Consider the following 13,846-nt stretch of genomic DNA (forward strand, 5'->3'; position numbering starts at 1 on the left):
GATCCTGTTTTCTGCCTTCCATCCAGGACAATGGATCGGATCCCAGCTGGCAACCCAAAACAACGACATCATAAAAGGGGCAAACGAAGCGGTCTTCTGGTCAGGCTCCGGAGACAGGCACATCGCGCACCACTCCCTAGCATACTACTCGCCAATGTCCAGTCTCTTGACAACAAGGTTGATGAAATCCGAGCAAGGGTAGCATTCCAGAGAGACATCAGAGACTGTAACGTTCTTTGCTTCACGGAAACATGGCTCACTCGAGAGACTCTATCTGAGTCGGTGCAGCCAGCTGGTTTCTTCACACATCACGACGACAGAAACAAGCATCTTTCTGGTGAGAAGAGGGGGGGGGGTATGCCTTATGATTAACGAGACGTGGTGTGATCATAACAACATACAGGAACTCAAGTCCTTCTGTTCACCTGACTTAGAATTCCTCACAATCCAATGTTGACCGCATTATCTACCAAGGGAATTCTCTTCTATTATAATCACAGCCATATATTCCCCCCCAAGACGACACATCGATGGCCCTGAACAAACTTTATTTGACTATGTAAACTGGAAACCACATATCCTGAGGTTGATTCATTGTAGCTGGGGATTTTAACAAGAATAATCTGAAAACAAGACTCCCTAAATTCTATCAGCATATCGCAACCAGGGCTGGTAAAACCCTGGATCATTGTTATTCTAACTTCTGCGCAGCTCAGCAGCTCAGCATTTAACACCATAGTACCCTCCAAACTCACCCCGCCCTGTACAACTGGGTGCTGGACTTCCTGACGGGCCACCCCCAGGTGGTGAGGGTAGGTAAAAACATCTCCACCCGTTGATCCTCAACACTAGGGCCCCACAAGGGTGCGTTCTGAGCCCTCTCCTTTACTCCCTGTTCACCCACACTGCGTGGCCATGCAGACCTCCAACTCAATCATCAAGTTTGCGGACGACACCACAGTGGTAGGCTTGATTACCAACGACGACGAGACGGCCTACAGGGAGGAGGTGAGGGCCCTCGGAGTGTGGTGTCAAGAAAATAACCTCACACTCAACGTCAACAAAACAAAGGCGATGATTGTGGACTTCAGGAAACAGCAGAGGGAGCACCCCCCTATCCACATCGACAGGACAGTAGTGGAGAGGGTAGTAAGTTTTAAGTTCCTCGGCGTACACATCACGGACAAACTGAATTGGTCCACCCATATAGACAGCGTTGTGAAGAAGGCGCAGCAGCGCCTCTTCAACCTCAGGAGGCTGAAGAAATTTGGCTTGTCACCAAAAGCACTCACAAACTTCTACAGATGCACAATCGAGAGCATCCTGTTGGGCTGTATCACCGCCTGGTATGGCAACCTGCTCCGCCCACAACCGTAAGGCTCTCCAGAGGGTAGTGAGGTCTGCACAATGCATCACCGGGGGCAAACTACCTGCCCTCCTGGACACCTGCACCACCCGATGTCACAGGAAGGCCATAAAGATCATCAAGGACAACAACCACCCGAGCCACTGCCTGTTCACCCCACTATCGTCCAGAAGGCGAGGTCAGTACAGCTGCATCAAAGCAGGGACCGAGAGACTGAAAAACAGCTTCTATCTCAAGGCCATCAGACTGTTAAACAGCCACCACTAACATTGAGTGGCTGCTGCCAACACACTGACTCAACTCCAGCCAATTTAATAATGGGAATTTATGTTAAATATATCACTAGCCACTTTAAACAATGCCACTTAATATAATGTTTACATACCCTACATTACTCATCTCATATGTATATTTATATACTGTACTCTATATCATCTACTGCATCTTTATGTAATACATGTATCACTAGCCACTTTAAACTCTGCCACTTTGTTTACATACCCTATATTACTCATCTCATATGTATATACTGTACTCGATACCATCTACTGCATCTTGCTTATGCCGTTCTGTACCATCACTCATTCATATATCTTTATGTACATATTCTTTATCCTTTCACACTTGTGTGTATAAGGTAGTAGTTGTGGAATTGTTAGTTAAATTACTCGTTGGTTATTACTGCATTGTCGGAACTAGAAGCACAAGCATTTCGATACACTCGCATTAACATCTGCTAACCAAAATCCAGCACACAGCCATACAGTCTCCATAGACAATCAATGGCAGTAGAATGGCCTTACTGAAGAGCTCAGTGACTTTCAGCGTGGCACCGTCATAGTTTGCCACCTTTCCAACAAGTCAGTTCATCAAATTTCTGCCTTGCTAGAGCTGCCCCGGTCTACTGTACAGTAAGTGCTGTTATTGTGAAGTGGAAATGTCTAGGAGCAACAACGGCTCAGACGTGAATTGGTATGCCACACAAGCTCACAGAACGGACCGCCGAGCGCTGAAGCGCATAAAAATCACCTGTCCTTGGTTACAACACTCACTACCGAGTTCCAAACTGTCTCTGGAAGCAAGGTCAACACAAGAACTGTTCGTCGTGAACTTCATGAAAGGGGTTTCCATGGCCGAGTAGCTGCACACAAGCCTAAGATCACCATGTGCAATGCCAAGCGTTGGCAGGACTGGTGTTAAGCTGGCCGCCATTGGACTCTGGAGTGATGAATCACGCTTCTGGCTGTTCAACAGACCAATCTGGGTTTGGGATAGGCCAGGAGAATGCTACCTGCTCAAATATATAGTGCCAACTGTAAAGTTTGGTGGAGGAGGATTAATGGTCTGGGGCTGTTTTTTATGGTTTGGGCTAGGCTCCTTAGTTCCAGTGAAGGGAAATCTTAATGTTACAGCATAAAATTACATTCTAAACAATTCTGTGCTTCCAACTTTGGGGAAGGCGCTTTCCTGTTTCAGCATGACAATGCCCCCATGCACAAAGCGAAGTCCATACAGAAATAGTTTGTTGAGATCGGTGTGGAAGAACTTGACTGGCCTGCACAGAGCCCTGACCTCAAGCCCATCGAACACCTTTGGGATGAATTGGAACACCAACTGCGAGCCAGGCCTAATCGCCCAACATCAGTGCCCGACCTTACTAATGATTGTGGCTGAATGGAAGCAAGTCCCTGTAGCAATGGTCCAACATCAAGTGGAAAGCCTTCCAGAAGAGTTGTTGTTATAGCAGCAAAGGGGGACCAACTCCATATTAATGCCCATGATTTGGGAATGAGCTGTTCGATGAACAGGTGTCCACATACGTTTGGTCATGTAGTGTATATTAGTGCTTTATTTTTCATCTTTATTTTTATACATATATATTTTTACAGATGTTTGAATTTTTCTTCCACTTTGATAAGAGTATTTTGTGTATATCGTTGACAACAAATTACAATTAAATACATTTTAATCCCACTTTGTAATAACAAAATGTAGCAAAGTTCAAGTGTGAATACTTTCTGAAGGCAACTGTATTACTGCACTATAGGAGCTAGAAACACAACAATTCCTCTACACCTGCGATAACATCTTTAAATCTTAACCAAAAATACTGAATACTGTATAAACTCCTTATTTCCCCTTGTTGCTCCCTGATACTGTATTGTGACCCAGAAAACAAGATGATTATCTCTCCAAGATCATTTTAAAAACTACGTTTGAGAGGGCCAGGAACAAGAGACAAGAGGAGCCAAACAGTAGATGACAGAAGCAGAGTTGGAGGTACTGTTCTCATCTGTGCTCCTTTGTTCTCAACATTAGCCAGATGCTGCAATTAGACAACAAAGCCGGACCAATTACTGCGACCCAGGGGGACGTGCTGCTACGGACTGAATAACACACTGCCAGATCACAGAGGATCTAAGAAGCAATATCCTTATAGAGCAATGTTCTCCTTCTTAAGAGACATGACCACGTGCTTTGATGATCTGTGAGGACACTGAGACTGAGTGACACTGGCAGTGACAGGAATTTTCCTGAGTTTGTGACTTAACCAGGGAAAACTCCAGGCCATAGTTATATGTCTATGGCCCTGAATTTTCTCCTGGTCATTGTAAATTGGCCCAGCATCCTCCGGGTTTGGCCGGGGTAGGCCGCCATTGTAAATAAGAATTTGTTCTTATTAACTGACTTGCCTAGTTAAATAAAGGTTCACTAAAAATAATTCTTTTTTTGTTAAATGTCTTAGACCTCATTGACGGCCTGGGATGAGTTGGAAGGTGTACCTACCTTCTCCTGGTACTGGCGCCGGGATGAGTCCAGGGACTGGATAAGGGCGGTGGCGTGGCCGATGAACATGGCGTAGCAGGTGGCTCCCACGATCATACTGAGCATGGTCAACCAGATATCAGACATGCTCTCTGGGGCTTGGCGCCCATAACCGATACACAGCATGTGACTCATGGCTTTGAACAGGGCAAAGGAGTACAGCTCGCTCCACGAGTCATTCTGTTGGGAGAGAAAGAGCAGGGTTTCTATTACAAAAGAGTGCATTATAGAGAAAGAGTAACACTGCAATAACACCACATTTTCAATATTACTGTGCCGAAACAAGACTACGGTCAACCTAAAACTCTCAAATTCTAAGGCTTCAGTGAGAAATGAAAAGATAGTGGGAAGACAGAGAGAGAAAGATGGAGATAGAGAGAGAGGCAATAAAAGAAAGTGTGTGAAAGAAAGCTGCAATCCCACTTCTGTAGTAGCTAAGACATTATGACTCCATTGTGCAAGCTAGCTGCTTGTTGAAGGCCTAATCACTCCAGCACAGTGCTGTTGGTTCAGGTGTAGAAGGCCACATCAGACTGGGCTCTAATGAGGAGCCACTCTGCCTTTGATTTGTCTATACAGTGAGACTAGAGAAATGTTAAACACTCTCTCCTCAGCCCGCCAACAGCAACAATGACTAAGAAACGCTGCCTGGCTACGGGTGTAATCCTTTAGAGTGATGTCACTGCTTCTACTCAGCTAATTGTAGGACTGTTGGTTCGGAGTTAGACTGTCCTGGCTGTACAAAGCAGAGCCAAAGAGAGCAGTCCCAACTGTCATTGATTGACTACTTCTGGATTGGATTGTATCCATTTTGAATTTCATTCGACCCCATTTGCATTCCATTAAAAAATATTTTGTTGGGAAATGGTTCAGGGGGAAATAAAGGGAAATGTGAGGGAGGCATCAGATTGTTTTAAAATGTGACAGAGGGACGTGGATGGAAGGAAATAACGGGACGGTGATAGATAGGTGCTGATCTTGGGGGCACTCAGCACTGCCAACGGATGTGTATGCATGTGTGCTCATATGGCCCTTCCTCTCTCTCTCTGTGCTAGGGGCAGCTTCAGCCCCCGACCTGGTCCCAACGCCTTGGGTGTGTGACAGAGGCAGAGCTCTCTCTCTCTCTGTGCTAGGGGCAGCTTCAGCCCCCGACCTGGTCCCAACGCCTTGGGTGTGTGACAGAGGCAGAGCTCTCTCTCTCTCTGTGCTATGGGCAGCTTCAGCCCCCGACCTGGTCCCAACGCCTTGGGTGTGTGACAGAGGCAGAGCTCTCTCTCTCTGTACTAGGGGCAGCTTCAGCCCCCGACCTGGTCCCAACGCCTTGGGTGTGTGACAGAGGCAGAGCTCTCTCTCTCTCTCTGTGCTATGGGCAGCTTCAGCCCCGACCTGGTCCCAACGCCTTGGGTGTGTGACAGAGGCAGAGCTCTCTCTCTCTCTGTGCTAGGGGCAGCTTCAGCCCCCGACCTGGTCCCAACGCCTTGGGTGTGTGACAGAGGCAGAGCTCTCTCTCTCTGTGCTAGGGGCAGCTTCAGCCCCTGACCTGGTCCCAACGCCTTGGGTGTGTGACAGAGGCAGAGCTCTCTCTCTCTGTGCTAGGGGCAGCTTCAGCCCCGACCTGGTCCCAACGCCTTGGGTGTGTGACAGAGGCAGAGCTCTCTCTCTCTGTGCTAGGGGCAGCTTCAGCCCCCGACCTGGTCCCAACGCCTTGGGTGTGTGACAGAGGCAGAGCTCTCTCTCTCTGTGCTAGGGGCAGCTTCAGCCCCCGACCTGGTCCCAACGCCTTGGGTGTGTGACAGAGGCAGAGCTCTCTCTCTCTCTGTGCTAGGGGCAGCTTCAGCCCCCGACCTGGTCCCAACGCCTTGGGTGTGTGACAGAGGCAGAGCTCTCTCTCTCTCTGTGCTAGGGGCAGCTTCAGCCCCCGACCTGGTCCCAACGCCTTGGGTGTGTGACAGAGGCAGAGCTCTCTCTCTCTGTGCTAGGGGCAGCTTCAGCCCCTGACCTGGTCCCAACGCCTTGGGTGTGTGACAGAGGCAGAGCTCTCTCTCTCTCTGTGCTAGGGGCAGCTTCAGCCCCCGACCTGGTCCCAACGCCTTGGGTGTGTGACAGAGGCAGAGCTCTCTCTCTCTCTGTGCTAGGGGCAGCTTCAGCCCCGACCTGGTCCCAACGCCTTGGGTGTGTGACAGAGGCAGAGCTCTCTCTCTCTGTGCTAGGGGCAGCTTCAGCCCCCGACCTGGTCCCAACGCCTTGGGTGTGTGACAGAGGCAGAGCTCTCTCTCTGTGCTGTGGGCAGCTTCAGCCCCTGACCTGGTCCCAACGCCTTGGGTGTGTGACAGAGGCAGAGCTCTCTCTCTCTCTGTGCTAGGGGCAGCTTCAGCCCCCGACCTGGTCCCAACGCCTTGGGTGTGTGACAGAGGCAGAGCTCTCTCTCTCTCTGTGCTAGGGGCAGCTTCAGCCCCCGACCTGGTCCCAACGCCTTGGGTGTGTGACAGAGGCAGAGCTCTCTCTCTCTCTGTGCTAGGGGCAGCTTCAGCCCCCGACCTGGTCCCAACGCCTTGGGTGTGTGACAGAGGCAGAGCTCTCTCTCTCTCTGTGCTAGGGGCAGCTTCAGCCCCTGACCTGGTCCCAACGCCTTGGGTGTGTGACAGAGGCAGAGCTCTCTCTCTCTCTGTGCTAGGGGCAGCTTCAGCCCCCGACCTGGTCCCAATGCCTTGGGTGTGTGACAGAGGCAGAGCTCTCTCTCTCTCTCTCAAATCAATTTACAGGCTTTATTGGAATGGGAAACATATGTTAACGTTGCCAAAGCAAGAGAACTAAACAATAAACAAAAGTGGAATAAACAATACAAATTAACAGTAAACATTACACTCACAAAAGTTCAGAAACAATAAAGACATTACAAATGTCATATGTGCAAATAGTTCAAGTAAAAAAGGGAAAATAAATAAACATAAATATGGGTTGTATTTACAACGGTGTTGTTCTTCTCTGGTTGCACTTTTCTTGTGGCAACAGGTCACAAATCTTGATGCTGTGATGGCACACCCTGGTATTTCACTCAATAGATATGGGAGTTTATAACAATTGGGTTTGTTTTCTAGTAGCATTCTAGTTTGATAATAGCATTCTAGTTTGATAATTGCATTCTAGTTTGATAATAGCATTCTAGCTTGGTCAGTTAGTTTGGTCAGTTTTTTTCTTAATTCTTTCCAATGTGTCAAGTAATTATCTTTTAGTTTTCTCATGATTTGGCTGGGTCTAATTGTGTTATATTCTCCAGGACCAGCTTGCTTAGGGGACTCTTATCCAGATTAATATTTCTGTAGGTGATGGTTTTGTTATGGAAGGTTTGGGAATCGCTTCCTTTTAGGTGGTTGTAGAATTTATCGTCTCTTTTCTGGATTTTGATCATTAACGGATATCGGCCTAATTCTGCTCTGCGTTCATTATTTGGTGTTTTACGTTGTACACAGAGGATATTTTTGCAGAATTCTACATGCAGTCTCAATTTGGTGTTTGTCCCATTCTTGGTTGGTGAGTGGACCCCTGACCTCACAACCATAAAGGGCAATGGGTTCTATAAATGATTCAAGTATTTTTAGCCTGACCCTAATTGGTAGGTCAAATTTTATGTTCCTTTTGATGGCATAGTAGACCCTTCTTGCCTTGTCTCTACGATCGTTCACAGCTTTGTGGAAGTTATGTGTGGCGCTGATGTTTAGACCAAGGTATGTATCGTTTTTGTGTGCTCCAGGGCAACAGTGTCTAGATGGCATTTGTATTTGTGGTCCTGGCAACTTGACCTTTTTTGGAACACCACGATTTTTGTCTTACTGTCAGGGCCCAGATCTGACATAATCTGTGCAGAAGCTGTAGGTGCTGCTGTGGGCCCTCCTTGGTTGGGGACAGAAGCACCAGATGATCAGCAAACAGTAGACACTTGACTTCAGATTCTAGTAGGGTGAGGATGGGAGCTGCAGTTCTAGTGTCCTCGCCAATTCATTGATATATACATTGAAGAGGGTGAAGTTTAAGCTGCATCCCTGTCTCACCCCACGGCCCTGCGGAAAGAAATATGTGTGTTTGTTTGCCAATTTTAACTGCATACTTGATGTTTGTGTACGTGGGTTTTATAATGTTGGATGTTTTTCCACCAACACCACTTTCCATCAATTTGTACAGCAGACCCTCAAGCCAAATTGAGTCAAAAGCTTTTTTGAAATCAACAAAGCATAAGAAGACTTTACCTTTGTTTTGGTTTGTTTGTCAATTAGGGGGTTGTGCAGGGTGAATAAGTGGTCTGTTGTAAGGTATTTTTGTAAAAAGCCAGTTTGACATTTGCTCAGTACATTGTTTTAATTGAGGAAATGTGCGAGTCTGTTAATGATAATGCAGAGGATTTTCCCAAGGTTGCTCTCTCTCTCTGACTCTCTCTGGTCTATCAGCATGCTGCCTACAGAGTGTGCCTGCCAGGCAAACACCAGCAGCAGCCCCTCACAAAGCTCTGAGATGGAAATAAACACGCACATTCATGCACACACATACACTATGTGCGAGGAAACACACACATCCATCTAATGGAAGATGAAGCCCCAATTTTTTTTAAATCTATCAGTATGGTGTGTGTGTGTGTGTGTGTGTGTGTGTGTGTGTGTGTGTGTGTGTGTGTGTGTGTGTGTGTGTGTGTGTGTGTGTGTGTGTGTGTGTGTGTGTGTGTGTGTGTGTGTGTGTGTGTGTGTGTGTGTGTGTGTGTGTGTGTTCTTGTCTGATGCTGCAGGGGTTAAAGATAAAGAGACAGTGATATAACACACACATCAGTCAAGTATACTTTGTGTGTGTGTGTGTGTGCATGCACACGTGCGCACGCATGTGTAAGTGCATATGTCATTCATATGAGTAATTGTATTTCCCATGGCTGTTCTGCGTCCTCTAACCGGATGATCCCTGGCAAGGGATTCGGATTACTCTACCCAGATCTAGGGATGTATTATAATTCCATTGATCTAAGACCTATACAGTATACGGTACATCAGATGAAAGCACCTGGCCCTGACTTACATAACAGAGGGGACATTTTTTATTTTATTTAATTTGATCAGCCTGCTGTAAACTTAAATCCTGGCTTATAGCAGAACAGTCTGTGTCAATGGTCAGATCAGGGAGGGTCAGGTAACGCATACTAACATGATGACTGACTGTTTGATGGAGAGACCTTCTGGCAATTCTCTCCCACCGGGCCTAAAGCTAGTCGGCAGAAAGCCTCTCACACCTGAGTCTACAACAAGAACTCAAAGGGTTAAGTTTAGGTCCAAGTGGTTAAAGTTAGGGCTATGGCTTGGGGAAGGCATAAAACAAAAAGGTGTGTGTATTTCTCTCTGTTCTCTGAGCAGCATGGAGGTTGCAGAGCTTGCCGTGTAGGGGAGCGGGATGCAGTGAGTAGTCAGGCAGCCACTCAAAGTGAACAAGTCTCTAGTGACATGGAGATGGATCATTTAACGCTGCGTCTTTCATTTGAAGCCATTCGCCTCTGGAGAGATGATGACCTTGATTGCTAGAAGATGCCTGCTCTGAGGCTGCAACTGATCACCGGGACAACTGTTCTCAGGGAAACTGGCGCGGAGTACACACAGAGAGAGAGCCCAGCTCTGAGCAACGTAAAGGGACCGAGATGCGTGTGTTCGTGTGTGTGTTTTCTATGTCTTTTTTTAATTTAACCTTAATTTTGGCACGGTGTCAAGCTGAGACCAAGGTCCCTTTTACAGATTCCTGTACACACATCAATACACGATACACATCAATATTCCGAGTCACATCAACACACATTAATATAGACATTAATCTTCACATCAATACACTGAACTCTAAACACAATCATAGAAAACAAACACATTCTTCAGTAAAAAGGTCCTCAGTCAGCCATTTCAATTGCCTTAGAGTCACCAATTCGTCACATTTTAGAGAGCCTTGGAGATTATTCAACAAGGAAGGCGCGAAAAAACTAAAAGCAGATTTACAGAATCTCCCAGGATAGCTATATATACTAAATATATTCACATCACCAAATAAAACACACTGTTTTGCAATGAAGGTCTACAGTATCCTCAGCAGCATTCTGTAGGGTAGCACCATGGTGTAGCCAGAGGACAACTAACTTCTATCCTCCTCTGGGTACATTGACTTCAATACAAAACCTAGGAGGCTCATGGTTCTCACCCTCTTCCATAGACTTACACAGTAATTATGACAACTTCCGGAGGACGTCCTCCAACCTCTCAGAGCTCTTGCAGCATGAACTGACATGTTGTCCACCCAATCAAAGCTTCAGAGAATTTATCTAGTACTGAAAGCATAAGCTACATCTTGCTAGCGCTGCAGTTCATAAAATGTGATGAGTAGTTGACTCAAATAGGGAGAAAGACAACAGTTTTGAACAAATTAATTTCTTCCAAAATTAAGGAGAAGCGAGAGAGAGAGCTAGCTATATTTCATAGTGTAGATTTTCTTCACTTCACTTTCACCTTCTTAGCTAGCATCGAATGCTGCAAGCTAGTTTAGCTTACTCAAACACCTGGATCAAACAGAAAGGGATGCTATGTTAGCTAGCTGACTATGGCAATCCAACACTAGAACTCTTCCACCAGTTTAACCGCTAAATTGCTTGCAGCTGAGTGTACACTGTGCTGCATGATTGTAGCTGGTTTACTAACGCGTTACTTCTACTAGCTATGTTGACTATGACGTGACAATGATGTAGGCTGTGTGTAGTGGTTAGCAGTCATGATATGCAGGTTGCAAATGTTTTTTCGCCTGGTCACAGACAGCTGATGTGTTTAGGTAAATTATCTAAACACGTCTGGTCCACAAGTGAAAGGAAAAGGTGAAAGGAGGAGAGAACATAGATAGATGTGAGAAGGAATTATATATACAACAAGCTGTTTGTAAGTGGCTGCTATGAAAGTGATCTGTGTTTGCACGTGATCAGGGGTGTATTCATCGTTGAAAAACGTTTCTTAATGGAAGCAATCCAAACGGAGATAAACATACCTGAATTTGTCCAATAGAAACTCTCATTTGCAACAGTTGGACTAATGATTATAACCTAGATGCAGGCAAGAGTGTGCAATCCGGTATTGAATGTGTCACTGTCTGTCACCTTGATTACAAAAAATTATCATGACCTGTGCACCCACGTTGCAAACTTTCATTCATAGGCTAGGTTGTAGCAATCTCTTGATGGGTACTGGGAAATTTTTAGTATCATGTAGTAGCCTAAACCTATCGATGTTACATTGAGCTGGGCTAGTGGGATATGAATGATAGTCATCCAATATGCTATAATAAAAATAAGGCTATGTTCAAGTGTAGGAAAGGATGAAACAGAGTCTGTCTGTGCCACCAGTAAGTACAGATAGTATGATAAATCCCCTCGCACAGTCCCTGCAGCCGGATAACTTTCTCATAGCTTATGGAAGGAAATGCTGTTGGAATGCTCAACCGGTGCTCATTCAGCCGACAGAAACTTTCAACCGGTTCTCCCCATTAAGCAGCGAGTCGGAGTCAGAGGCCGAGCCTTCTCTGGTCTCTACTCCTCCCATTACGGGGTCTGGGACGCCGAAGCCTCCCACCATTAGCTCTGACCAATTGAAAACCCTAGTCATCGGCGACTCCATTACCCGCAGTATTAGACTTAAAACGAATCATCCAGCGATCATACATTGTTTACCAGGGGGCAGGGCTACCGACGTTAAGGCTAACTTGAAGATGGTGCTGGCTAAAGCTAAAACTGGCGAGTGTAGAGACTATAGGGATATTGTTATCCACGTCGGCACCAAAGATGTTAGGATGAAACAGTCAGAGGTCACCAAGCGCAACATAGCTTCAGCGTGTAAATCAGCCAGTAAGATGTGTCGTCATCGAGTAATTGTCTCTGGCCCCTTACCAGTTAGGGGGAGTGATGAGCTCTACAGCAGAGTCTCACAACTCAAACGCTGGCTGAAAACTGTTTTCTGCCCCTCCCAATAGGTAGAATTTGTAAATAATTGGCCCTCTTTCTGGGACTCACCCACAAATAGGGCCGCCCCCAGGTGGTAAAGGTAGGTAACAACACATCCGACACGCTGATCCTCAACACAGGGGCCCCTCAAGGGTGCGTGCTCAGTCGACTCCTGTACTCCCTGTTCACTAATGACTGCACGGCCAGGGACGACTCCAACACCATCATCAAGTTTTGCCAATGACACAACAGTGGTAGGCCTGATCACTGACAATAATGAGACATCCTATAGGGAGGAGGTTAGAGACCTAGCTGTGTGGTGCCAGGACAACAACCTCTCCCTCTGCGTGATCAAGACAAAGGAGATGATTCTGGACTACAGGAAAAAGAGGACCGAGCATGCCCCCATTCTCATCGACGGGGCTGCAGTGGAGCAGGTTGAGAGCTTCAAGTTCCTTGGTGTCCACATCACCAACAAACTAACATGGTCCGAGCACACCAAGACAGTTGTGAAGAGGGCACGACAAAACCTATTCCCCCTCAGGAGACTGAAAAGATTTGGCATGGGTCCTCAGATCCTCAAAAGGTTCTACAGCTGAACCATCGAGAGCATCCTGACTCGTTGCATCACTGCCTGTTATGGCAACTGTTCAGCCTCTGACTGCAAGGCACGACAGAGGGTAGTGCAAACAGCCCAGTACATCACTGGGGCCAAGCTTCCTGCCATCCAGGACCTCTATACGAGGCGGTGTCAAAGACTCCAGCCACCCTAGTCATAGACTGTTCTCTCTGCTACCGCAGGGCAAGCGGACAAGGCTCTGCTGATAGCCAGGTGTAGCAGTGGTAAAGTTTTGGGACTGCTGTTGGTACTGCTGTTGGGACAGCTTTATGTTGGTCCTAACAGTTTGTGGGTACCGTTTGTCACCGTTATAGTGTGATTCATGTATTGTTTAGTGTTGTGTTGTGTAGTGATTTTGCTGGCATGCACACCCCAATATATATATTTTTTGCCCCACCAATATTTATATGCTAAAATTGCCGCAGCTCCTACGTAACCTTCTGTCTTCAGTAGCCAGTGAAAATGTAACACATCATACTTTTGTAGATGCAAACATTAACATAAAATACCAAACGTGTGTCCAGTGTGTCCAGTCTGGTGTACGGTAACAGGGCCCTAGAGTACGGAATGGATCTAAAATCTAGAGCAGGGTTGCCAAACACACAGCCAGAGGGGGAAACAAAACCCAGTATACTTTTAAATTACTAAAACCAAATCGAAATTGTATAAATTATAGTGGACTTAAATTCATACAGTCTCTTGACTGTGTCCAGCTCACAATAATCACAGAAATGAAAGCTAGACTTTCAGTGAGCGAAAATTCAAAAAACGATTGATACAGGACTATGTTTAGCATTTGGACCGCGAGGAAATGTAACCTATTTTCAGTGCAGCCCTCCGGACCTCATTGAAGACAGAATGCGGCCCTCAGGGGACATTTGTTTGACACTCCCGCTCTAGAGTCTGTATTAATGCCGCGTTCAAAACAACTGGGAAAGGGGAACTCGGAAATCCTCGATATCTAACTTCAGTGCATTCAAAACAACTGAGAACTCAGACTGGGAAAATCGATTTGAGCGGTATTCCAACTCTGAATTCCAACTCA

General features: G+C 46.4%; 1 protein-coding gene across 1 annotated transcript in view; it reads right to left on the reverse strand.

The window, feature by feature from the left end:
* Nucleotides 1–13,846, reverse strand: part of LOC118401379 (potassium/sodium hyperpolarization-activated cyclic nucleotide-gated channel 2-like) — a 79,927-nt gene that overhangs the window by 39,846 nt on the left and 26,235 nt on the right. Inside the window, exon 4 of the mRNA XM_035798839.2 lies at nt 4,154–4,372. Coding sequence (XP_035654732.2) covers nt 4,154–4,372 — 219 coding nt within the window. The remainder of the gene's footprint in view (nt 1–4,153; nt 4,373–13,846) is intronic.

Source organism: Oncorhynchus keta, chromosome 22, assembly GCF_023373465.1.
Source record: "Oncorhynchus keta strain PuntledgeMale-10-30-2019 chromosome 22, Oket_V2, whole genome shotgun sequence".
Lineage (NCBI taxonomy): Eukaryota > Metazoa > Chordata > Actinopteri > Salmoniformes > Salmonidae > Oncorhynchus > Oncorhynchus keta.